This window comes from Equus asinus, chromosome 10 (genome assembly GCF_041296235.1).
Source record: "Equus asinus isolate D_3611 breed Donkey chromosome 10, EquAss-T2T_v2, whole genome shotgun sequence".
NCBI classification, from domain to species: Eukaryota; Metazoa; Chordata; class Mammalia; order Perissodactyla; family Equidae; genus Equus; species Equus asinus.
This window is the reverse complement of record NC_091799.1, coordinates 16516272-16540421: the sequence shown is the minus strand read 5'-3', so window position 1 is coordinate 16540421 and position 24150 is coordinate 16516272. Positions and strand designations below refer to the sequence as shown.

Here is a 24150-nt window from a genome sequence, read left to right as displayed (position 1 = left end):
CAAAGTCACACAGCAGGTCCACAGCGGGCTGGCCTTGAATCCAGCCAAGTCTTCCCATTTAGGACAGGCTCTCTTGGCTTTATCAAAGGCTGTTTTCACATCTGTAGGTGAGATTTATTGAACATTTTCCATGTGCCAGGCTCATGCTAAGCTTTTTATTTATACATCACTTCATTTGATTCTCACAACAACCCTGTGAGACAAGTGCCATCATTACCTCTGATTTACAGACGAGGAAACTAAAATGCAGAGAGGTTAAGTGACTTAATCAGTGTCCTGCTGCTGGAAAGTATTGAATGGAGGGCCACTGTAGCAAAAAGATTTAACACAAAAACAGGAAAACAAAAAAAGCCACATGGAAGAAGAAGAAAAGGGAAACTAATACACTGACTTGCCACCTCGACAGATAGTAACCGTGATCATGTCTTAACATTAGCTCTGGGTTTCCTGGTAGCCAAGGCAAAAAGGGAAATGCAGTGGGTTAGCCAAATCTTATTATGTAGTTCTTTTTCTAAAAAGAGAGACCATAATTCTTAAAGAGAAAGAGATAACGTCTTAGTCCTAAATTCTCACGGAACAACTTGATAATGGTTAGGAGCCTGACAAACTTACCAGGACACAGAGCTTAAGCTTCTGAGTCTCAGTTTCCCCTCCTCGCATGGTAGTTGTGAGGATGCTGCGAGACCATGTGGTTCGGTACATCGCTGGCTTACACTGAGGCTCATTAAATGTGAGCCCCTGCTGTTCTGGAGCACAGCTCTATCTTTGGATTTGCAGGGAGGGCAGAAACATTTTTCAAAAGCGTACAATATTTCAGCCCTTGCCAAGAGCAGAGAACCAGTGACCCCAGCAGGCAATCCCAGGTAGGAGATCCTCAGGAAGGAAACTGAGGCTCGGGAAAGTTATGGCAGTGAGCTGAGAGCCAAATGTCTTGCCCCATTGGGCTCGGCTCTGCTTCCCACAGTGGGGACCAGGTCTGGGATGAGCAGCGAGCCTCGCTGTGGTCGCAGGCTGAGACGATATTTACAAAACCCTGTGATCTGTCACAGTCACGCCTGGTCACGTCTGGGTCACATCGGCCTGTGGTGTTTATGGTTCCCCAGACGTGCAGCAGTGAACACGGTTTGACCTGTGTGCCTCCACATGCTGTCCCTGCTGGACTGTCTCCTTCAGAGGGGCCTCTTGGGCATGGGGCCACAGGGGCTGGCCAGGTGAGCGAGAAGAGCTGCAGGATCCCGCGTCATCCTTGGGCTCCGTCTCTCTATCTGTGAAATGGGCCCGGTCTTGAGTGATTGACGGTCAAGTGTCTTGCAGAAGTTACCGTTGCTAAAGAATGACGCTGATCTAACTCCATAAAAATCGAGAACTGTTCCAGTAGAAAAATGGGCAGTGAGTAGAAACACTTCACAAAGAAGAAATGCAAGTGGCCATTAAATACCAAAAATATTTACCTTCAGCAATAATTCAAGGTATGCAGGTTAAATCAAGGAAATACCTTTTGAAATTTAATTATCATTACCGCTCTTCCTCGGCGCCGCCCACAGAGGTGGCAGCCATCTTCTATTCGCATCACGCTGTCCTCAGACCCCGGGTGAAGCCCAAGATAATCAAAAAGAGAACCAAGAAGTTCATCCAGTACCAGTCAGACTGATATGTCAGAATTAAGTGTAGCTGGTAGAAACCCGGGCACACTGACAACAGGATGCAGAAAAGATTCAAGAGTTGGTTCTCGATGCCCCACAGGGGTTATGGGAGCAACGAGAAAATGAAGCACGTGCTCCCCAGCGGACACTGGGAGTTCCTGGTCTGCAACATCAAGGAGCTGGAAGTAACAATGTTGCTGAAGTGCAACAAACCTTACTGTGCTGAGAATGCTCACAGTGTTTCCTCTAAGAACTGCAAAGCTGTCCTGGGAAGAGCAGCCAGCCAGCTGGCCTTCAGAGTCACCCCTCCCAATGCCGGGCTTTGCAACAAAGAAAATAAAGGGACAGCTCCTGTGCATGTTTTATTTGTGTTAAACAAAACCCTAAAGATGGCTGCCATAAATAAACAAATAAAAGAGCTCATGTTAGCAAGGATACAGAGGCACTTCTGGGAGTAGAAATTGATACAACCTTTCTGGCTGCTACATGGAACGTTATCAAAAGTCTTAAATCTTCTGCAGAATCTTTGACCCACTATGTTAGTTTGCTATTTTCTACTGTAACAAATTATCCCAAACCTAGTATTCTAGAACAATATAAAGGTATTATCTTACCATTCTGGAGATGAGAAGTCCAGGGCTAAAATCAGGGTGTCCACAGGGCTGCATTTCTTCCTGGAAGCTCTGTGGAAGACACTATTTTCTTGCTTTTTCTGGCTTCTAGAGGCTGCCTGCATTCCTCAGTTCGTGGCTGCCTTCCTCCACCGTCAAAGCCAGTACTGGCCAGTCGAGTCTTTCTCACATCACGTCACGCTGCCACTGACTCTCCTACCTCTCTCTTCCACTTTGAAGGACCCTTGGGATCACATTGGATTGGGCCCACCCAGACAATCTAAAACCATCTCCTCGTCTTAGGGGCACCTGATAGGCAGCCTTAATTCCATCTGCTACCTTAACTCTGCTTTGCTGCATCCACAAGCTCTAGGGTTTACGATGTGGGCATCTGTGGGAGTATATTAACTGCCTACCACCTTCCAGATATCTTATTTCTAGGTATTTATTATTAAGAAAGTAACTCTGGATGTATAGCAATAGGTAATAATGTATCATTAAGCTTTCATTAAGCATAGCAGTAGACAAGACTAATGACACAGTAAGCAAGTTATAAAAATGTTGGCACAAGATAGTTCAAATTTTATAATATATATGACTGTCTCTCTCCATCTGTCTAGAACATAGATGTAAGCTAGAAAGATACACTCTAAAATTATTTTTAGCTCATTTCTTTTTCTTGTCTTATTGCTCATTCTAGGCCTTCAATTCAACATTGAATTAATAGGATGATTATCTTCAATCTCTTTCATTAAACCAACTTTTAAAAAAGTGTTTCAAATACCTAGTGTGCGTCAGAGATCTCTAGGAGTGGGATATATGTGATTTAAATTTTTTTAATTTTCCTTATGTTTTCTAAAGTCTCCACAATAAGCATATTACTTCTGTAATAACAAAAGTAAACTTTAAAGAAAAAGAAATTGGCACCTGAGCTACATCTGTTGCCAATCTTCTTCTTTTTTCTTCTTCTTCTTCTCCCCAAAGCCCCTGGGTACATAGCTGTATATTTTTAGTCGTGGGTCCTTCTAGTTGTGACATGTGGGATGCTATCTCAGCATGGCTTGGACAAGTGGTGTTGTGTCCGTGCCCAGGATCTGAACTGGCAAAACCCTGGGCCGCTGAGGTGGAGCACATGAACTTAACCACTTGGCCACAGGGCCGGCCCTTACTTTTTTTTCCCCAAGCACACGGGCTTCTGAGATTGAGGCAAATATGCCTTTTTACTCATGGTCAGACCCGGGATCCGACCTCCAACAGAGCCACCAATTAAGGATCAGCTCCTTTTCTGTGGAATCTTCTCTGGAGAGCAGGCCCCTGTCTGTTCCTCCCCATCTCGCTCCCTAGGGCAGGGCCTGGTCAATAACCACTCCTTGAACCGAGAGCTTCCACTGGCGTCCGAGTGTCCCTCCACTCTCCTCTCTGGGTTAGTATCACAGGATTCACCTAGATCACCATGGAAGTTATCTATTTTTTAGCTGGATCCCTTTGGGGTGATGCACTCTGTCCTCCATGGGTTCACTGGAGTGTCCTTGGGTGCATTTCCAGGCTGCATCAGGCCTGGAACTCTTCCTCAAGGGCTGAGCTTCGGTCGAGCAGACTATGCCTCTTGCCCTACTCTGCCATCCCTGTACCACCCCAGCCCAACCCCCCAGCCCCCAGCCCCCAGGATTGGCACGGGTAACAACAACTCAATAAGAACAACAATAATGATAATGCCAAATTCACAAGAATCCTTTCAGATTTGTCCCTTTATTATGCCTATCGTACAGATGTCGGGTCAGACTCAGCGAGCGACCTCTCCAAGGCCACACAGCTAGTAAATGGCAGTGAACAGACTCAAACCCGTGTCTCCCCAGCTCCAGAGGCAGAGCTTGCCATCACTGCCCTGCACTGCTTCTTGCAATAAGTGTTTAAAAGATAATAACTGTTAACACTTATGGAGTGCTGACTAGGTACCAGGTGCCCCACTTATCAACTTACTTAAACCTCCTAAGCCCATTTTACAGATGAGGCAACTGAGAGGAACAGGCTAAGCAGATTGCTAAGACTCACAGGTAGGAAGTGCAAGGTCTGGATTTGGACCCTGGCGGCTGGGGCCAGAGCACCCTCATGCTGCAGAGATGTGGGATATTACCCGTCCATACGCGTAGGATGAGTGAATGTGTGAGCGGAGGAAGGAAGCCATTGTGACCAAGAGACCTTAACGCGGCACTTCTCAGCTCTGGGCCTGCTTTACCCATCTGTTCAACAAGAGGCCTGGGACCAAACAATTTCAGTGGTTCTCTCAGCTCTAGAAGGAGCCTCTGCCTTTGCTGCCTCAGTTTCCCCATCTGTCATCCAAGGGGATGAGACCTAGATGATCTCTCAGGCCCTTTCCAGCCCCACAGGCCAATGTCGATGACCCCCTCCCCATGTTCTAGAACCCGGGCCCAGGATTTCGCCTGTGATGGGATCCCCATAGTGCCCAGGAGACAGGCACTTCGTTAGGTCCATTCTACAAGGGAAAAGCTGGGCCCAGAGAGGGAAGTTAACATGTTTGAGGTCACACGGCCGTGCATGGCGGAGCTGGCCTGGAACCTGGTCTCTGACCCAAAGCTGTTCTGGACGCCTCTTCTAGCGTGGGCTCTCACTCTGGGCTCACTGGGTGCTCCAGCAGGGGCGAGGCCCTCACACTGTCCCCCCTCCCTGCTCAGTCCCTCATAAAGTGGCCCGGCCGCACACACTGTGGGCAGCCCTGGGGACCCCCTGGCACCCAGGCTGGGCTCCCAACACCCACCTGGGAGAAGGCAGGCCATCGCCTCCTTTGCCAACCTTTCTCACTGGACGCTCCTCTGGGCAGCTTTCCAAAGGAGAACCCCATCACCTCCAAACCCTCAACCGACCCATGCGTGCACCTCCGTGATTGCTGTGGCTGACGTCACTTGGGGGACCTCAGCCTCATTTGGGGGGGTGAGTCCTTTCTGGGAAAAAAAAAACCCTGACTCAAGCAGAACCCAGGCTGCGGGTCGGTAGGTTTTCCAGGGTGTGTGCAGGATGGCTTTTCTGTGCCGGAGCTCAGAAAGGACCGTCTCCTGGTGGGCTTCTTTCTGTGGCTATGACATCATGGCTCTGTGGTGATGGCGGGGAGGACAGAGCACCAGGCCTCCAGGCAGCCTTCCTGGGCAAAGATCTGTGGCATCTGAAGGGCTAGCATCTCAGCTCCATCACCAGGGGCATCTTCTCTCTGCTTTCTTGGAAAAACGAAAATAAGAGCGGAGACCCAAGCCTGCCTCCGTCTTTGCCTGGCCCGCGTCTGTCAGTCTGGCTGTCATCTGCTTGTCTGTCCTCTTACAGGACAGGAATTACACTAGGAAGACTGGAGGGAAACTCTTTCCCCCCAGCTTGGTTTTCTTAGGGGAGGGCCTGGCGCATCCTGCGAGTGGGGTCCGAGGGGGGTGAGTGTGTGTGTGGGGGAGATGCATATACCTCTGGAGCTTGAAATGTGCTGCTTTCTGGGGGTGAGCCCTGGGGCCAGGTGGCGTGAACAAGGTGGACCTGCATTCTTTCCCGCGGGAGAGACACAGTTGGGGTGCATGGGGGGAGTGGGGGGGAGTTGGGAGTTCAGATCTTCCCTGTCGACGGTGTCAGAGTCGCTCCCCCCATCACTGTGAAGGACTTTGTAAATGGAACGGGGGAGGGGGCCTGCTAATCCCTCCACTGTGGTCTCCCCAGACACTTGCTGGGGATTTTTTTTTTTTTTTAAACTAAACGCTGAACTTTCCCGCTCCTTAAAACGTGGGTGGGGAGGGTGAAAAGAGGACACCCCTTCCTGTCCCCGCTCCCTGCCCCCAGCCTCGGCAGGACTCGGCGCGGGACCCCCTCCCTCCCCGCAGCAGCCGCAGGGGTGGGGGCGGGCGGCCGGGCGAAGGGGAGGGGGAGGCGGGGAGGCAGGGGGCGAGGTCTGCTTCTAGAAGGGGCGTGTGTCCGGAGCTCGGGTTTTAGCAACTTGGGAGCGAGCGCGGCGGCGGGGAAGGGGAGGGCGGAAAGTTGGTTCCCCCGACGTCAGCGCCGGGCGGGCCGCGGCGGCCGCGGAGCCGGGAGGCGGCCGGGAGCGGGGCAGAGCGCGGGCGGCCGGGGCGCGCTCGCTCCGACCCGCGCCTGCACCCGCCGGCCAGCCGGGCGCTCGCGGCATGGACAGCGCTGCCGCCGCCGCCGCCTTCGCCCTGGACAAGCCGCCGCTGGGCCCGGGGCCGCCGCCGCCGCCGCCCGCGCTGGGGCCCGGCGACTGCGCCCAGGCGCGCAAGAACTTCACGGTGAGCCACCTCCTGGACCTGGAGGAGGTGGCGGCGGCCGGGCGGCGGGCGGCGCGCCCCGCGCCCAGGGCCGAGGCGCAGGAGGGCGCGGCGCGGGAGCCGTCCGGGGGCAGCAGCGGCAGCGAGGCGGCGCCGCAGGACGGTGAGCGGGGCGGCCGGGGCCGGGCCGGGGCGGCCGGGGCGGCGCGGGCCCGAGAGGCCGTGGGAACGGAATGCGGGGCCGCAGCGGGTGCGGGCGGCCGGCGCCCGAGGGGTGCGAGGCCCGCGGGGCGCAGGGCCCGAGGGGCGCGCGTGGGGCAGGGAGGATGCGGCGCGCCGGCTGCGGGCTCCGGGCCTGGGAAGGGGTCGGCGGCGCCCGCGGAGACGCTGCGGCAGGACCTGGGCGGAGCGGGCGCTGGGCGCCGCCGCCCGTGTGCCTGGCTTGCCCCGCAGCCGCGGCTGTCCGCGGTGGGCTGCTGCGGTGACCAGAGCTGTCCACGGGGGAGGCCGCCGTCTTTTGCCCAGAGCCACTTCAAGTCGTAAGAACTTCAGGGAGCAGCGCTGCCTTTGTGCCCAGCCGGGGAGGCAGCCCTCTCGGCGCCACTCCCAAGTAGCCGGGACAGGGGGGTGACGATTGCCCTGGTACCGCCGGGGAGACTGAGGCTTGGAGGGGAAAATGACCTAACCACCAACTGGGGTTCAAACTCTGCCCCGCCTCCTCCACGACACCACCCCAGCGACTGCCAGGGCGTCCTAAGATGGGCTCCTTGGCTGCGTTAGGATGCCTGCTCCGGCCTCCAGTTTGCCCCACTCGCAGCTCCCTAGGTGGAACGGTCCAGCCCTAAAGAGCCGGCTAGGCCGCTCTTCCCCTGCTGAGGTTAAAGGTCATCAGGAAGGGGCTTTAAAAACAAACAACCCACCCAAGTGGCTTTTTTCAAAAAGTCGCACTGGATAGCAGGGTCCTGAGCCCTTGGTCGGCGCGATCGGGGTGGGGGGGTGGGGGGGCGGGGGACACTAGAGCAGGAGAGATGAAGATGAAGCAGGGGCTCCACCCTGGACGGTTCCCTGGGGGCAGAGGGAGGATCGGAGTCCCCACAGCTCACTCACATCCTGGGAGGAGACCACTGCCCAGTCCTCCGGCTCCGGGGAGCAGGCTGGCCTGCTGTTGGCTGTGGCCCCTTAAGAGCCACCTACCTGACTCCAGCGGCCCTCCCACCGGCCCCTGGGGACCCCCACTTCCTGCACCAGCCTCCAGGTCCCAGGGGAGCCCCGGCTGGCTGCATGCCCCACTTCCCAGATGACAGGAGGTGCAGGGGAAACTGAAGTGACTGGAGCCTAGTCTGGAACTTCGTCCAGGAGCCCATGTGCCTGTGGGGGACGCCTGCCATGCACCTAAGTTCACAATGCACCTCAGAGAGCACCCAGCCGGTGCCAGCTGTGTCCAGCGGCCTCTGGTTCCCTCTCAGTGGCATCCACCACCCTCCAGCCACAGCCACTGGCATCTGTCCTCACCCTCTGGAGTAATCCTGAGGTGTGCAGACCCGTTCCTGGGAGCTGGGCTATCCCTGATAGAAAAGTGGAAGGAAGGTGTCTAGTTTGGGCCAGGGGTAGGGTGGGGTGCCCTCTCGTGTGGGAGGAGGGCCCTGCCAGCCTGAGTTTGTTTGAGGACCTCAGGTCTCATGGGAGGAGCAGCTGGCTCGGAGCCAGGCAGAGGAGAGGTCTCTGATTTGACCCGGATGACGGGGGGACCCCTGGGGGTTAGAGAGAAAAGGACGAGCAGATTGAAGGTGAAGCAAGGAAGGAAGGGAGAAAGGAAGGAGAGGAGGGAAGGGAGGAGTACAGGCGTGATGGGGAGAGAAGGAGGGCCGCCCTGGCGTTTTGTACTCAAGCCCCAGCCAGGGGATGGGGCCGTTTCTGCCCTGGCCCCTGACCGTGGGGACAGGCCATGTAGGTCCTTGCTTCTCCTGGACACAGCATAGAAGGTCTCCAAATGGAAGGTTTTTCTGGGGAGGCCCAAAGCAGCTCGTGTCAGCTGGGGACATGAGTGCCTGGACAGGGCCACTGGTGGCCCCCAGGTAGCTGGGCGGGTAGTGGGCATCCCTGGCAGATCCTGGGGCTGGGCCACCCTCAGTGGGAGCCCCGGAGGCCTGCAGGCTTTTTCCTGAGCAGGGGCTTCTGCACAATGGGGAAACCCAGCCCCTGGGGACAGCGGATGCGCTGGGCATGGGGTCAGGTCCATCTGCCCCCAGAGATTGGCATCTCCTCCTTCATTTGTGAGGGACAAGGGGCCACAGGCAGAGTCAGAGCCAGGCTCAAGGTGGGCTGAACGATGTGCTCAGGGCTGCCTCCCACCTTGGCACCTGCCCAGCTCTGCCCTGGGGACAGGCGGTCCAGCTGGGTGCTCCTGGCCCACGGGGAGATTTGCTCCAGGCCTCTGCAAATTGAAGCCAACGTGGACAATATGGAGAGTTCTTCAGGAAGTGAAGAATTCCGATGTACAAGGCTCTCTTGTGTGTGAGATTATGTCTTTCCTATTCATTTTGGGTGTTAAAACACCCTTTCTTTTATGAAATAAGGGGTAATAACTGGAAATTGTTTTATTTTAATGTCCTTACTTGGCAAAATTAAAAGGAGGTAACCCTATACTCATTCCTCAGATTGAAAACACATCACTAGTCCATGAAATCCAAATGTTTTCTGTAGCGTCAGCCATCTCCCCAAGGCCAACTGGGTGCATTCCAGGGGTGCCCGCTGCCAGGCGACGTTCCCCCGGAGAGGCGAGGGAGCAGGGTGGGGGCTCTGTGTGGCTGCCCCCAGGCCTGCGAGAAGCCCTCGGCTTGCTCTCTGAGTCTGCGCCGCAGACAGAAGGTGGACGGAGGGAGCCCGGCTTCCTGCTCTCCTTCTCTGTTGGGCAGGTGCCCCTTCCCACTGCCACTGACTGTGGATTCCCAAATCTGCCAGAGAAGGGACCTTCCATCCCCTCATCCTGGGGAACCCAGCACAGATCCCTGGACCCCTTTCCAAAGCTGGCAACAAACCTTCCGGAAGCTGGGACTCTGGACCCCAGGCCAGCGAGCAGGTGTGGGCCTGGGCTGTGCTTGTCCTCCAGTCCTGGGCCCGCAGGGAGCGCCTCGCTGAGGATTCGCACACGCTCCGAAGGGAATTTTCTTGGGGCTTCTGGAGCTGTTTCCGGGTCCAAAGAAAGTGACTGACACCAAAGAAAGATAGGGACTCCCATTTAGAAAACTATGGGTGAATGGGGAAACTAATGAGTTATAAAATTGAGATATTTCCAACTTGCCAGGTTAGCAGGCTCAAAATTTTTTAAAAAATAGTTTTTAATCTTTTGTTTTCACATAGCCACCCATAGATAGAACCTGTTCTTGCCAATGGTTTTCCCAGACCTGGCTGCCCCCCCTGAACTGGCCGGGAAGGCTGTGCCTTTGCTGGTGACTCAGAGCAAACCGGGTTCTCGGGTTCCTCCCAAATCAAGTGCTGAGGTCCGTGCCGGGCGCCGAGCTATGCCGGGCACGTTAGGAAAATAAACCCTCGTTCGCTGCCTTTGCGATGACTTACAACAAAAGAAACCACATTAATAACTGAGATTTTCTTTAAAGCCTTCCCTCCTGTGGGCAGGGCGGAAACAGGGATGCGGACACACTGGGAAAATAAACACAGCCCCTGGAGCCGGGTGGCCGAGGCCCCCAGCCCTGGGAGGCTGCCAGCCCCGAAGCGCTGGTACCTGTTTGGGAAAACCTCAGGACCGAGCGGGTCCACCTCCAGAGATTCGGAACAGTGGGGCGCTTGGAGTCCGAGGGCACAGGCTGAGCCGGGAGGGGCTGGAGCCCTGGATGGGGCTGGGCTCCCTTCACAGAGCTGCTCCCTGAGCCGCGTCTGCTAAGGAGGTGCCAAGGGAGAGTCTGATTTGGGGTGGGGACCTGCTCTTCCTCCTTGCTAGTGGTGGCAGGCAGGGCTGAGTGTCCAAGTGGAGAGCCCGAAGGGACCATTGAGTTCGAGAGACTGACAGACGCCTCCAATTTTGAAATTTTTATTGTGGTCAAAGATACCTAACATAAGATTTACTATCTTAACCATTTTCAAGCACACAGTTCAGTGGCACTAAGTACATTCGCATTGTCGTGCAACCATCACCACCATCCGTCTCCAGAACTTTCCCATCTTCCCAAACTGAAACTCTGTCCCATCAAACACTCACTCTCCTTCTTCTCCTCTACCCCTGGACCCTGGCGCCCACCATTCTCCTTTCTGTCTCTATGAATTTGATGACTCCAGGGACCTCATTTAAGTGGAAGCGTACGTTTGTCCTTTTGTACCTGGCTTATTTCCCTTAGCCTAATGTCCTCAGGGTTCATCCATGTTGTGGCATGTGTCAGAACTTCCCTCCTTTTTATGGCTGAATAATACTCCACTGTGTGGGTGGACCGCCTCTTGTTTATCCATCATCTGTTGATGGGCACTTGGATTGCTTCCGCCTTCTGGCTGTTGTGAATAATGCCGCTAAGAACATGGGCACACAGGTACCCCTTCCAGTCCCTGCCTTCAGTTCTTTGGGATTGCCGGGTCATGTGGTAATTCTGCTTAATTTTTTGAGGACGCATCCTACTGTTTTCCATAGCTGACTTCCGTTTTTCACCGGCCTCGCTGTAACTGGCCCTGCAAGGTGGCAGTGTGGCCTGTGCGGCTGGAGGAGGGAGCCGGGAGGAAGGCGGCCGCCAAGACAGGAGCGGGGCTGGTGAGGAAGCGACAGAAGGGTTTCTTCAGAACCCGGGCTTTCAGAGACCAGTCTGCTTTCCTTCCCTCCTTCCTTCCTCCCTCCCGTCTTTCCCTTCACCCATTTCCTGGGGTCACAAGCCATCTGCCTTGAATGAGCCCTGGACGGGGGTCAGGACACCGGGGTTCCAGCCCTGGTTTTTGCTGCCATCTCCATATGGGACCTTGGGTGTGTCACATCCTTTCTCTGGGCCTCAGTCCCCCAACTGAACAACGGGAGGCAGCACAGGATGTGTGTGAGGCCCCTCCTGTCCCCTCATCGTAATATGACCCAGGCTGAGAAAGTGACCTGTGATGGGGCCATCTCCCCGGGAACATGGAGTCTCTGCGGCCGGGGTCCTGGCTGCACCTGGCCCTCAGACAGGTGAGGGGGTCTCTCAGCACATGCCCGGGGGCAGGGAGGGAGGAGGGTGAGCGAGAGGCCGAGGAACCAGGCCTAGAAGCTGAGACCTCCCCGCCCCCCCACCCCAGGCCTTCCATCCGAGAACTGCTGGGTCTGCCAGGGTGGCTGGGGGATGCACGCTGGTCCGCATCCCTGGCTTTGCGTCGGCAGCCAGGGCACTTGCTCTTCGGTTTATTGCTCCTGGTTCCAGGGTGGTCTCGCTCCTCTTTCTACTAGGTCATCTGAGGGGAGCTGGGGGGCCTGGCACAGGGGCCTCGGACCGGCTAGCACCCCCAGAAGGGCCCTTCCCTGTAGGCAGAAGCCCAGCAGGGCTGGAACTGTCACTGTTCCTTGTCAGAAGTCTCCGGAAAAGTGACTTTGGAGCAGTTGTGATAATGCCGGCTTGCACGCCACCCTGGAGGCCTAAAATCCCCCTGAGGCTCAGTGTTGCCATCTGTGAAATGGGAACGGTGGACAGTGATGTCCTTTCTGGGGGCGTGGTGGGTGTGGGTGTGAGGGACCGTGCCTGGCCCATAGCAGGTGCTCAGTAAAAGGTCCCTGTTCCAGCTCGCTGAGATGCTCGTGGCAGGCAACCGTGTGAATAAGCGGGACTGGTGAATTGCCATCCCCTTTTTCGGAGGCCCAGAGAGGCAAAGCAAGCTGCCCAAGGTCTCCCAGCTGGGGAGGGAGGTGTGAGGTGTGTTTTCAGATCCCAAGTCCAGGCCTCTCTCTCCCACACAGCTTGGTGTTTGGAGGGGAAGCCCCACCTGGTTGTTGGGGAGACCAGGGCCAAGGTTTGTTTGGGAAACTCGCGGGGGCAGGGAGGCTGGGGAGACGGGCCCTGTGGGCTGGCACGGGGCGGGGCTGCTGGGAGGGACCTGTGCCGTGAGAGGGCTTCTCAGTGGGCAGAGACGGGAGGAAGGGTTTGCAGTGGCTTGTCCTGGGCAGGGATGTGAGGTCAGCCTGGACGAGGCAGGACTTGGGAACCTTTTGTGGTGTCCTGGACTCAAAGGATGGTGGCTGACCGTGGTGGAAGTGGACCTGGGGGCTGATCTAAGGGGGAGCCAGTGCTTCCCCCAAATGCATCCTACAAACGGGGCATCGGCATTGGAACCCAGCCAGGGTGCTGCCCTGTGGTCGGAGCCTGTGGGAGTGGAGGACAAGGGACATGCCCGTGATGGAGCTGCAGGAGGACGTGAGGGGGCGTGCTGACAAGGACCGTGACCCTTGTAGGCACGTTAGCCAAGTGCTCATGGAGCGCTGGCCGGGGCTCCACTGGCCTCACCCTGCCTTGTCCTCCCACCAACCATAGAAGTGGGTCGTTTTATTTTTTCCTCTTTATGGAGAGGGAAACTGAGGCTCAGAGAAGTCAAGCTACTTGCCAAGGTCACTCCTCCCCCATGAAGATGGAATTCCAGCCCAGGCCTGTCCTGTCCTGAAACCCCTGCTCTCTGCCACTTTCTAAAGCCCTCCGGGGAGCCCCTGGAACGCTGGGTGGTCCGGCCAGAGATGTCCACTCCCAGGCAGGTGTGGGCTGCATTCCAGGAGCCATGAGGTGGCCAGGGGAGGGATCCCCTCCATCTCCTCAGCAGCCTGGCTCCAGTCACAGGCCTGTGGGAGATGAGTCAGGCCTGGCAGCATCGGGACTGCCCGGCTTTGGGGGTATTGGGAGGTATAAGAGGGGGTCCTCTGCTCCTCATGCCCAGAAACATCCAGAATGGCCTCCCTCACCCTCCACAGGCCAGTCTCCAGCTTCCCGGACATGGGAGAGCTGTGGAGGGTCACTGACTCTGAGGAACATCGATAGGACAGGCGCCCTTTTGCAGCCCACTCCCAGCTCTCGTACTCACTCATTCATTCATTCATTCAACAGTCATTTTCCGAGCACTGACTGTGTGTCCTGCATCAGGCCTTGAGCTCCTACCATCCGCCCTGTGGTTCCCAGACTTTCAGATTTCAAGGCCCGGGGGAATTTCCAGGAACGAGGAACTGGCATAGCACGGGCAGTTTTGAAAGTTTGCCAAGAAAAGCCTTTTACACACAATGACTACCATCTTTTTGCCCTTATCCGTTTATCCAAGGAAGAACCTGCAGCATCTTAATCCCAGAGCAAAGAATGTTCTCAAAACTGACTTAATTTTGCTTAACAAAAAGTTTGCAAAGTGCCCCTATTTTTCTCGTTTTGTGGTAGGTCGGTGAAGACCTTGTCGTGGGCTGGCATTTGGGAACCACATGGTGGACGGGCTTTCCCAGACTCCCAGACACAGAGACGCACACACCCGCCCACCACACACACACACCACCCCCATCGTCAGGGCTCCGATCCAGCCCCAACGATCAAGTTCAGGTTCTTGATGGCAGGGCGGTCGCAGGCATATGAGCAGCCATGTTGCGCTGGACCGGGCCCAGGGTCGAGGGCCCTCTGCAAGGTGGTGCGTAGGAGAGCATCGCACAAGCTTCCTGTTTAGACAGAGGATCGGGGAAAGTTACCATGCCCAGCTCCCATGCCCAGCAGAGGACAGGAGACAAGGTGCCCGGCAGCCTCCAGGAACTAGGCGAGGGGACCCGGGTCAGAGCAGCCAACCTGGGGACAGGGGCATAGCCTGCCCTGGCCAGACCCCGGGAATCGCAGCATCCTAGATGTCCTGGGGATGGAGGTGGTTGAATGACTCCTATGCTCGCTCTGTCGCTGTGAATCTGGCCCCCTTGCTCTGTGTCCTTCCACATCTGAGAAGCTGCTTGTTCCCAGCCCAGCTTCGAGGGGCCACCGTGATGACAGGATGCCATCCACATGGGGCCCTTTATGGTTAATGACATCTTTTATTGCATCCTATAAAGAAACAGGCTCTGGAAGACATTATTTTTGTCCCTCTTTGTGATCCATTCTGCTTTTCTGTGCATGGGAGGGGCAGCCGGGCCCATTGGGTTTGGGGGGCAGTGGGAGGGGTTAGGAGGGAGCAGGGGCAATGAGTTACGGAGAAGCCAAGAAGCTGGGACCCCGAGGCCGGAGAGGTGGACAGGGGGCTGCTGGGTGGATTGTGGTCTTTGGAGCAGGTCCTGGAAGGGAGCAGTGAAAGAGCAGGAGGCCCAGGGGCTGTGAGACCTGGAAGCTTCCACAGAGGGTCCCTCCACCCGAGGGTTGAGCAAGCAGCTCGGTTGCTTGAGAACTGACAGGTGAGGGTGTGTCACCTCCCCTGACATTGCTGCCCAGGTGGTAGTAAGACTGCCCTGGACTAGGAGTCAGGAAACTGGAACTTGCCAGGCCCTGCAGCTCAGAACACACTCTGTCACTGATCTGACCCTCAGTGTCCCCATCTGGGGGGAGGGGCTGGACCATCTGTTTGCCAATGTATAGTCCCGGGAATCAGTGCATTGGAATCACCACATAAACTGCATGTTCCTGGGCCCCGCCCCACCCCATGGAATGGCACTCTCTGGGGCCCGGGCCTGGGCATCTGCATTTATCAGGGCTCCCAGTGATTTGTATGTGCATTAAAGGAAAAGTGTCGCTATGCTCTGGAAGGCTCCTTCCATCCTCGGCACCTCCATCCTCCTCTTCAGTTGGCCTGAGTGGAAAATGGTCCTCTTGGGGGGCTGGAGAGGCCCGGCCGAGTCGCCATGGGAAGCCCGAGGCTGGCATCGATCGGAATTACCTGGAAGGGTTGAGTATATGGCCAAGGGTTGGGGGGAGCTGCTCCGTAGGCCCAGCCCCAGCATCCCCAGAGACCTGACCCACTGCCGGGTCTAGGAGGGAACAATTGCTGTCCGCCGTCCACCAGCATTCATTGAGCACCTACTGAGTTCCAGCTCAAAGCAGCCCAAAGAGTTGGAATGAAAGGGGTGTTGTGATCGGGGGAGATTTCTGTCCGTCCCTCTCACGCATCTTGACTCTCTCCAGCTGTGCTCAGCCGGAGGTGGGGGGACCTGGGGGCTGGGGTGGTCAGAATCCTCATGACTGAGCTGGGGGTCTCTGTCACTCTGGTCACTGGAAAAGCCCCTCCCAGCATCCTGTGCCCCTCAGTCACCCTGCCCCTAGATCCTGCAGGCTCCCCTCGCAGGGGGCCCCTGGGGTCGGGCATCCGCTGCCCCCAGGAAGGGCAGCCACTCCACCGGGCTTCGTCCACTGGCCCCCTACCCTGTCTCCCTGTCTGGCCTCCCTCTCCCGGCCTCCCCTCTGGCCGTGGGCGCAGACGTTTACACGCCAGAGATGGCGTTATTAAGAATGACATTTAACCAGAGCTGGAATTAGCACGCGGACGGCTGCGAACCTTGGAGTCAAAGCGGGCGCCGCCAGGGCCCCGCGCGTGGCCCCCTGCAGCCGCCCCGCCGGCCCAGGCCTGGAGAGCGAGCGCACCTCCTTTCATTAGACTAACAAATAACACGTAACCCAAAACATCTGTTAACAGCAGCCCCTAATGCTCTCAAGATGGGGCCGCGGGCGGCCGGTCCAGCCCCGGGCAGCCAGGAGCGCGGGGCTCGGGTTCGGCTGCCCACCCCCCTCCCCGGGGGGTGCGGGTTCTGCTTCTCTGCTGGGCCTCCCCCTGCACCCGATGGGACCTGGGGGCCTCCTCCAGTCGCTCACCCCTCTCTTCCTGCCATAAGACTCCGTCGTCCAAGGGTCTGCTGATGGGGACAGTGACCCTGGAGAGCAAGCAGCACAGCCCTCTGCTGGAGGAGTGGCCCGGACCAGCCGTGTGACCTCAGCAGTTTCCGCAAGAGAAGAAGAATCGTGCCTCCTTGCAGGGTAGAGTTAAGGATTTAGGGAAATGGTGGAAGCAGAGGAACACGTGAGAAGTGCTCAGAAAGGGTATCTGCTGTTATGATTGCAGTTGGGGAAACTGAGGCTCAGAGAGGTGAAGGGACTTGGCCGGGGTTGCACAATGGGTGCAGAAGCGGGGCTTGGAGCCTCAGAGTCTGCACCCATTCCCGACCCTGTGAAGAGCGAGTGCTGTGCTGACTGTGGTGGACGTTCAAAAGTGGGTCTGACGCAGCCCCCTGCCCTCACAGGGCTTCGAGGCTACAGCCGAGGGCAGAGGAGCTCACCTTTGAGAGCGGGAGAAGTGGGAGAAGAGGCAGGGTGGCACTTTGTTCCCTGACTCCCCCCATGATGAAGCCCCTGAAACAGGCCTTTTTGCATTCCGCTAAGAGACCACGTGTTGAACTCCGTGCCCCAGCCCCTCCCCCTCCACGATACGCCTTGCCTTTTGGTTCCAAGAAAACTGGCTGGGATTCATTAATTCACCCATTCATCAACTCATTCATTCAGTGCACACGTGTGTCGTTTGGAGGCCTTGTGCTGGGAAAACCCCAGGGGACAGGCAAGAGCAGGTCCCTAACTGGGGGCTGGAGCACGAGGGCGGCGTGGCTCCCTGCCATCCGGCTCTGCGCGTCTGCCTGGCTCCGAGCTCAGCGCTCCAAGTGCAGCCTCTTGCTGAATTCTCTCAGCAGCTTCAGAGGGAGGGGAAGCATTATGCCCATCTTACAGATGAGGAAACTGAGGCTCAGAAAGGCAAAGTGACTTGCCCAACGTCACCCAGGAAATATGAAATGATCCCCAGAGCCCAGGTACAACACTGACCACCCTTTGCCAGGCCCCCAGGTGTCCATGGAGGGGCAGTGTCCTCTTGCCGGAAGCAGCCCCGGCCCTCCCAAGAAGGGACTGTGCCTCCCGCCTCCCTGGTTCTCACCCAGAAACCTCTGCAGTGCCCTTAAGAAGGTGCCATGTTCCAGGGGCACACTTGTGCAGAGCCTGACCCACAACAGCCAGGCAGGAGGGCGCTGGGCTGCGCTGGGGTGGAGGGCCTGGGGCTGGGGGCGGGGAGGGACCCCCGCGTTTGGGAAGCACATGTTTCTGAGCGACATCCTGTTTTAATTGGGAGGCCAGCCTCTCCCGTAGAGTGGGCTGCCCTCCACCACATCCCCCAGGCGGGGAGAGTGTCAGGGCTGGAAGTGGGGAGTTGCTGGAGACAAGAGGTAAAAACCCACTATGCTGCTTTCACTGGGGAGGCGAAAGGAAAAGGCGGAGATCTAATGTGGCCAAAAGCAGGGTCATTGTTTAAAGAAAACTTGCTTTCCATTGCAGCGAATTCAAGTCTGGGGCCGAGCTCCAAGGGGCTGCCTTTAGCAGGAGCTGGTTTCTCTCTCAGGGGGGCGAAAATGGAGGAGGCGTTCTATGGACGCTTGCCTCCTTCCTTCCTCCCACAAATGCTCGTCGATCATCTACTCCATGCCAGGCTGCGGGCTGGATACTCGGGTCCCAACAGGGAACAAGGCAGGCATGGTCCCCACTAGGAAGGAGATGTCCTGGCTGCTAAGAGAAGAGAGGGGGGCTCCTACGTGGTCTTGGAGATTCAGGGAAGGCTCCCTGGAGGAAGCGGAGTTTCAGAAGGGACCTAAAGGATGAGTGTAGTTAGCCAGAAGAGGAGGTTGGGAAGGATGCTCCACATGGAGAGAACAGCAGATACAGAGACTCTGAGGTGAGAAAGAGATTGGCTGTCCGAGGAGCAGAGGGGGTAGGAGGGAGCACGGTGGGAGAGGGCCAATGAGCCAGGCCTGGCTCAAGATTTGCAGTTTTTATATGAAGAGTGGTGGGAATGCTTTCTGTGCACCTGTGGGGGTCTGGAATGTCCGGAGCACCCAGCCCCCCCTCCCCCACTGGTGCTCCTGGTGAGTGAGTGTTCCCTATTGTGTGGGAAGCGAATGGTTAAACTGGGACCAAGATTTGGGTCCCAGCTGCCCAGAGCTGCCCAGAGTGCCCCTGTGTCCAAAAGAGCTGATCACAAGCCTTAACTGGCCACCTCGACCCAGCTGCTCTGAGATCTGAGATCCTGAGTCAGGGAGGAGAGGCTCCAGGAGCCATTCAGAAGCAGAGGCAGGCAGGGCCCCAAGCCCAGCGTCAGGCTCACCAATCCGCCATTTGCAGGATGTCTGCGCTGAAGTCACAGATCCAACCCTGGGGCCCCGTGCCAGAGGTACACAACGGCCCTGAGATAGAAGTTTGACTAGCAGACCCGTCAGCAAGATGAGCAAGGTCGGCCCGGGCTGCCTGGCTCCGAGTTCTGTGCCCCTGGATGGATGGAGGGAGCTGGGGACGCTTGTGGCTGAGTCAGGGACGTGGAGCTTGATGACGGTTGGGAGGGGCTTGTGAGTGTGGTCATCTTCACCCTTGTCATCATCAGCGCGATCCCAACAGTCGGGACCATTCATTGTGCACCTACTGTGTGCTAAACCCTGCATGGGGGTCATCTCATTCATTCCTCCCAGATGCTCTAGCAGGTAGGCAGTCTTACGGCCCCATTTTCCAGACGTGGAAGCTAGGACCAGAAAGATGGCCTATGTATTGAGGACTTGGGAGTGCCAAGCCTTAGGTGTTTGTCTTTGGGGTGTTCCCCACCCCTGCTGGCCTGGAGCCCCTGGGCAGTGCTCACTCCGACCTCACCTGGCCCTCCAGGCTTCTGCAGGTAGGGACAGGTCAGAGATGTGGAGACACTGGAGCGGAGGGCTCCTGGGCAGAAGCCAGAGCTGTGCCCCGGCCCAGGCAGGCCAGGACCCCGGGACAGGGAGAGCCCAATTGTCCCCCATGCGGCTCAGTGGTGACACAGGCAGAGAAATGGAGAGCCGGCCCCAGAGAGTTCCAGTGGGTCCTCCGCCTGCTCAGGGCAGGATATGCTGCTCGTAGGGGCCTGGCTTGACCGTGGGATTCTGGCCCCGGCCTCACTCCCACTTACTGGGTGATCTTGGAAAGTGCCTCATTTTTCTGAGCCTCAAATTCATTGTCTGCAAAATGGGCATAATGATGGTACGCGAGGCTCGGGTCATTCAGAGGAGTTGATGAAGTCAAGCAGTGGGGGCTCGGCTCTGGGCCCCCCTGGCCTCGGGAGGTGCTCCGTAGACACCAGTTTGTTCTCACTTTCACTTTTCCTGGTTCTCGGAGGAGGAGGCAGATGTGTGGTTTAGGACCGTCAAGCCCTCTCCACAGATGGAGAGGCCCCAGTGCCCAGCTGGTACCTAACTATGCTTTCCAAAAAGGAGACAGGTTATCCAGCTCCATGTGCCCCCACAACACACACAGGGGCCCAGACCCCTCTGCCCCTGCCCAGACCTGCCGGGGGCCTGGGGTCCCCTTTGGAAGGATGGAGCTGGTTTTCTGCAGCCGCAGCCTAGCTGGAACTGACCGCTGCTCCCATGCAGAATGAGCATCTTGCTTTGTTTTCCATGGCACAACTGTAACCATGTACAATTTCATGACAAATGCAGGCTGTAAAACACAACACAACTATTTTTATAATGTGGCATTTGAGGTTAAAAATTCAAATTAGAGATTAATTGCAACTTCGAGAAGGTCTGTGGATAAGATGGCCGGAGGAGGAAGGCAGAGAGATTCAGATGTGCTCCCTCGGGCTCTCGCCACGTCTAGAACATGCACACACACACACTCACACACACTCACACTCAGCTGATTCCTGGGCTCCAGCAAAGCTGGTTTAGACGTGGTGCTTGCACCGTGCAGAAGCTCATCTCGATACTGGCTCTTTTCTCCGCCCAGGCCCCCGATGTCCCAGTGGCCAGCAGCAGCAGGTTCCGTGATGGCCGAGCAGCCCTGGGGTTTGTGGAGGTGGGTGGCAGGGGGAAATTTGAAAGAAGTGAAGGAGTCAGGTTTACTCCATCGGGTGACAACTCACAGCTTCTCCCTAAACCCTCCCTCCACCCCCCAAAACCAGAAGCAGATGGAAATCTGAGTGAAGAGTGGATCTGCAGACAGGGCAGACAGCGTGGGATGGAGCTCCGCTCAGGGAGGAGGGAGGAAAGCTGGGCGAGCCCCATTCCAAAGAGGCCAAAGGTGGGGGTGGCCCCTTCAGCACCCAGGGGCCAGCTCAGAGCCCCCGCAGAAGAACCCAGGCTCTGGAGAGTCCGTGGCGGCTTCGGGGATCTGCGGGGATGGGGGCAAATTTTTGTTGCAAAACCAGGAGCCACAGGAGAGGTTGGGAGGGTGGGGCTGCCCTGGGCACCAAAGATTTTTCTCCCTCCACCTTCCCACGGGTCCAGGAAGGTCCCTGAGGAGGAGGCCTGGTCCTGGCCAGGAGGGCAGTAGCCCCCGGAAGTTGGTAGCCAATGGCTGGAGCCTGGTTGCCTCCTTGTGTGCCCAAGGGGCCCCAGGGAGAGGAGGTCCAGAGTGGAGCCAGCAAGTCAGACTGACTCCAGTTAGCTCCCTGGGGCAAGGGGCTTTCTGAGCCTCAGTTTCTTCATCCATAAAGTGGGGATAATGACAAGTGAGGATGTGGAGATAAGGAAGCACTCCCATAGTCCTGGCACATGGCCAGCTGCTGCTGCTGTTATCATTACTGCCATTGCTATTATTAGCAACTCACATGTGGGTTTCTCAGAGTGGGCCAGGGAGGACCCAGCCACACCCCTGGCAGCTGCTGGTCCCTAGGGTCCCTCATCTCCCCAGCAAGAGGATGGGAACGGCCCCAATCCAAACCAGCTCCATATTAAGGCAATAACTCTCCCTCCACCCCAGCCCCACCCTGGGGCGGGGCTGTGAGAGCTGGGCCTGTTTGTTCCCATTGTGGGTTGGCATGGTCAGGGTGAGATGGAGGGGAGGGGGTGCAGGCAGAGTCCCCGCCCCTCTCTCAGCAGAAGCTGTGTCCCTCCTGGGGGACCGCTCGGGGGTCTTCAGCACAGCGCTGTCCAGCCTTGGGCACAGCAGACAAACGACAGTTTGGGCCACCAGAGCAGGGTCAGGGAGAGCCCAGGGGAGGGGCTCCGGCTTCCAGCTCCACTGTGAGACCTCAGACCATTGCCTTCATCTTCCCCCTCCTTCCCTGGCTGTGCCAGTGCCTGCCACCATTAAATGTCACTTTGGGTGAAGTTACTGTCCACAGGGAGCCCCTGCTGGGACCCTCTTTCATAACAGTAACAAGTCATCCCCCCAAAGAGGCCCCCATTATGATCTTAGCCCAGAGCATGCATGTTCCCCCCCATCTTTACAGAAGGTTATCAAAATTCCCATTTTACGGGTAGGAAACAGAGGCTCCTCCACTCGACGTATATTTCTTGAGCCCCGACTATGTGCAGGCGCTGGGCGGACATCCACCGTCAGCCCGTAGGAGCCGCCAGGTACCTGGGAGGCAGGCAATTAACTGATAATGACACAGACAGGGAACTAATTGCAGTGCCAGTAAATTCCACCAAGTCGAGAAGCACAGGGGCCTCCGGGTCTCAGAGTCGCCACCCTAAGGCTGCACAGCCAGCACCTGGCAGAGGTGGGATTCGAACCCAGGATCAGACCCCGGGGTCCTCCCATCCCTGCTGTGCCCTCAAGGCTCTGGCTGACAGCCCCAGGCTGTTAACAGGCTGCAAAGATCTGCATCCGAAACTAGTTGGGAGAGGGACCCATGACCAGCCCATATGGCGTGGGCGGGGCTGGGAGCGGAGCAGAGAGGAGCCACACGTCCCTCCGGCGCGATGCTCAGAGCACACTTGGGGGTGGGGGGGTTTCCCGAGTCGGGGACACACTCCTCTGGTCCTGCCGGGGCAAGGGCGGGGGTCCAGGTATAGCTGGGGAGGACTGTCCCCTACGACGGATAGAAAACAGGCCCCAACTACCGTATGCAAAAAGATAATGATGTGTAAACCGAAAAATCTAGGGTGGGGACGTAAGGCGCCTGGATCCAGGGCTAACGCAGCGGAGCGGCCAGAATCTCCCCGCCGCGTCCGGCTGGGCCGCGATTGGGCCCCGGCCGCGGAGGGGCCGCGCTGATTGGCCCAGGGCTGGGCGTGGCGGGGCTTCGGCCGAACCCCTTGGACCAGGAGCGGAGGGCAGCTGCTCTCCGGGGGGTTGCGCCTGGACGGAACAGAGCTCGCATTTTCGAGGAAGCGTTCCCTCCACGGGGCCCCGCTTTATGGCTTCACGTGTCTTACCTCACCTAATCCTCACAGAGGGACCTTTATTATGCCGCGTTATAGAGGAGGCAGCCGAAGCTCAGAGAGGTCAAGTAAATCCCTCCAGGTCACCCAGCTTGAGGATGGGAGCTGGAACTCACTCCAGGGTATCTGCCTCAACCATGGCTCTCAAAGTAACGAATGTCCATCCAGGAGGCCTGGGCAGCTGGCACTGGCGCTGCCCTTCTGCCATCTCGTCTCCCTCCACCAGGGCACGCAGCCGTGTCACTGCGGCCCCACCATCTCTCTTCCTGGGCTGAGTGCCTGTCTGGCTCGGTGGGTCTGTCCAGCTCCGGCAGGATCTGAGCAGTCCGTGAGCTGGGCTGAGGGGTGGTGGCAGGAAGCCAGGAGGGGGCCATCACTGCCTGGGCTTGGGGCGCTCGGCTGGTTGAGGTCTTGCTGGGCTTAGGGCCCCCTTCCAGGAGCAGCGGTCCCCCTCCCGTTACATCACACACTCCGTGGCGAATATACTTTATTCATAGAGCAGTGGTGGACGTCAGCTGGCCGGTTGACAGGCCATCCTGTGCGGCCGACATTCCACCAACCGTTTGTTCGTTCCTCTCTGCCTTGTATTTTGGAACCAATAAAAAACTGTATTTCAGGTCTTCCATCTTCCCAGGCCTTTGAAAGCTCCTGGGCCTTAGGCATGGTGGGCCTAAAGGCTAACCAGAGCTGGGCTGTGGGTCATTCATTCATTCATTCATCCGGTGTTTATGGAGAGCCCACCTTGTGCCAGGCACCACTACAACACAGAGAACCCTGGGGAGGGGGACACAGGGAAATAGGCTGGCGTGGTCCAAGTTTAATCAGTGATGGTGAAGTGGCTGGGGGAGGCAGACGGTCCCCAAGACTCTGGGGCAGTGAGGGGAAGAGTCCTACAGGTGAGGGCTGAAGACTGGGTTGGGCCTCCTGAAGAGCTGGGAAAATTGTTTCCAGCCAGAGGGAACGGCATGTGCACAGACAGGAGGTGACAGAGGGTGGCCAGCAGGAGGCGTGTGAGGGGCAGGGGGCACCAGGTGAGGCTGGGGCCGGGGCAGGTGGTGAGGCTGCAGTCTAGACTCTTGGTCTGGCGCATTGACTCTTCTCTGGGTGTTGGTCAGGACTAGGTGAGGAGAGGAGGCACCGAGGCCACGGATGGAAAGAGGTGCTCCCCGCGGGGAAGGCTGGGCCTCCCTAACTTTTGCTCCCTCTGTGCCTCACTGGTTTCACCCCGGGCCAGGGCCCGCTCCTTCAGAACAAGCTCCCTGCTCATCAGCGCCCCTCCTCCGCCCAGTGCCCCCTCCCCTCCTCTCTGAAAAAACTCCCACATCCTGATGTTTTTGAGTGGGGGGCCTAGGTGGGGCCGATGGGGGGGCCTCGCAGAATGCTAATGAAATCAGAGGCGCCTACCCGGTGGGGGCCGGGCCTGGGTTGGGGAGAATTAAGCAAATGCACTCAGCCTGTTGCTGGCTCTTTTCCATATTGATTGGTGCTGCTGAGGGACCGTCGCCGGTGGTGCAGCCCCCTGC

General features: G+C 57.4%; 2 protein-coding genes across 2 annotated transcripts in view; both read left to right on the top strand.

The window, feature by feature from the left end:
* The first annotated feature begins 1188 nt into the window (after positions 1-1188).
* Positions 1189-3835, top strand: LOC106845304 (large ribosomal subunit protein eL32-like). The gene is given in 3 exon segments (XM_070519939.1): positions 1189-1211; positions 1585-1996; positions 3800-3835. Coding segments are annotated over 3 exon segments (471 nt in total).
* A 2426-nt stretch (positions 3836-6261) lies between these two features.
* PRRX2 (paired related homeobox 2) overlaps positions 6262-24150 on the top strand; it is a 43427-nt gene continuing 25538 nt past the window's right edge. The window contains exon 1 of the mRNA XM_044779577.2: positions 6262-6688. Within this exon, the coding sequence (XP_044635512.2) occupies positions 6424-6688 (265 nt within the window). The 5' untranslated portion in view covers positions 6262-6423. The remainder of the gene's footprint in view (positions 6689-24150) is intronic.